This window comes from Pseudomyrmex gracilis, unplaced genomic scaffold, assembly GCF_002006095.1.
Source record: "Pseudomyrmex gracilis isolate BER0280 unplaced genomic scaffold, ASM200609v1 scaffold_3731, whole genome shotgun sequence".
Classification (NCBI taxonomy): domain Eukaryota; kingdom Metazoa; phylum Arthropoda; class Insecta; order Hymenoptera; family Formicidae; genus Pseudomyrmex; species Pseudomyrmex gracilis.
In genome coordinates, this window is record NW_018024315.1 from 3,528 (window position 1) to 5,124 (window position 1,597).

At 27.9% G+C, this 1,597-nt stretch overlaps 1 protein-coding gene across 1 annotated transcript; it reads right to left on the reverse strand.

Annotated features, from left to right (window-relative positions):
- Positions 1-1,586, reverse strand: LOC109863235. The gene is made up of 2 exons (XM_020443470.1): positions 1,484-1,586; positions 1-1,346 (listed from the first exon to the last, which is right to left on the reverse strand). Exons 1-2 carry the CDS (start codon positions 1,584-1,586, stop codon positions 859-861), a joined length of 591 nt encoding a protein of 196 aa, XP_020299059.1. The 3' UTR covers positions 1-858.
- Between the last annotated feature and the right edge of the window lie 11 nt (positions 1,587-1,597).

Below are 1,597 nucleotides of genomic sequence, written 5' to 3' on the forward strand. Positions count from 1 at the left end.
AAAAATTTTCTTTCTCTGTTTATCTTATTTTTCTAATAATTTTATGAAACTTATAAGATAAATGTGACTAATTTTAATATTCTAAATTTCATTAAATAAATAATATATTTGTTCTATTTAGGATTGTNCGTGTAATAAAGGAAAAGTAACATATCTATTTTTGTATTTTAATCGAACACATTTGTTTGCAATTTGATCCAAATTCCAAATCTGTAAATTGCTGAGATCGCAGACTTCATAAATATCAAGTTTTGAAGATTTGCAGGGTTTGATATAAAAATCTTTAAGTGTTTTATANTTACTTCCAATTATAATAGTATTCTCATTATTAGAAGCAAAATTTCGGATAACTACAATACTTCCATCCACCAAATAACAACAATTGTCTGGTTCTGTAGTAGTTAATAAAAATTTTTCAAACACAACTTTATTATATTGATTATAGCTGTGACAATTCATAAGCGGACCATTAAAATGCATATTTAAAAGTTGAGGTTCTTTTAATTGTTTTATGTTTTGATTAGGATTAGGTATATAATTATTTTGTTCACTTANCCGGCGAATAATTTGCTGCAATGGTTTATCATTTTTGCGAATCATTTTCAATATTGACTGCATATAGTTCTCAAACGGGAAAGCACTGAAGGTTTGCAGTGATCCGAAATTTTTCACATCATCACAAAGATGTTACAAATTTTGTGTATTATGAGATGCATTTTCTTTACCGTACAGACTAATAAATGTTTCAACATAATATTGTAATAATAATTTTGCATAATCTAAATACAATTCAATATGCTTTGAAGTAGATAAGATGGTAACAGCTACGTGCAGAGTTATAAAATTTAAATATTTATCTTACCTTAATACAGATTTTAATACGACCAGTCCTGTATATAATAAAAATGTCCTATATTCAGTGGCTTTCCACTTCTTACTTTCTAATAACGATCTTGATTTTCTATTAAAATCACATAGTATATAATATTTTTGTTCTTCTAATAATCTTGATATTATTGATTGTTGATGCAATGATAATTTAGCACGAGGTTTTCCATGACACCATAAAGAGACAACTATTTTTTTAACTTCTCCTAAGAAAAGTAAATGCATTGGATCTGATGGGAAATCATACACCATATCTAAATTTGGAATCAATTCTAATACTGATGTACCTGTATGATGATCTGGCTGTGATTTTAATCTGAAGTTTTTGTTTGTTCTTACATTGCAAATCTGTACGTACGGAAAGCATACTCTATTAAGATGATATTCGCCTTTAACTTCACATTTTGTACACAAATAATAACCTGAATGACCCTTTGTACATTTTATAAAAGACTGAGCTGGAACATCACAAATGAATGCTTTAATTTTAAATGGATATATTATTCCATTAACTGTTACACCATGGGTAACCAAATTTTGAGCTTTTTTTACGAAAGATTGCAAAAATATATTAGCGTCTGCAGGTTTTTCATACCCATGATAAATCCCAATAATGCCAACATTGTTGTAATTGTTAACCAAACTGCATAAAATAGGGTAGACTTGACTCCCCGAACTTTTAGATAAAGGCAAACCATCAATATTAACA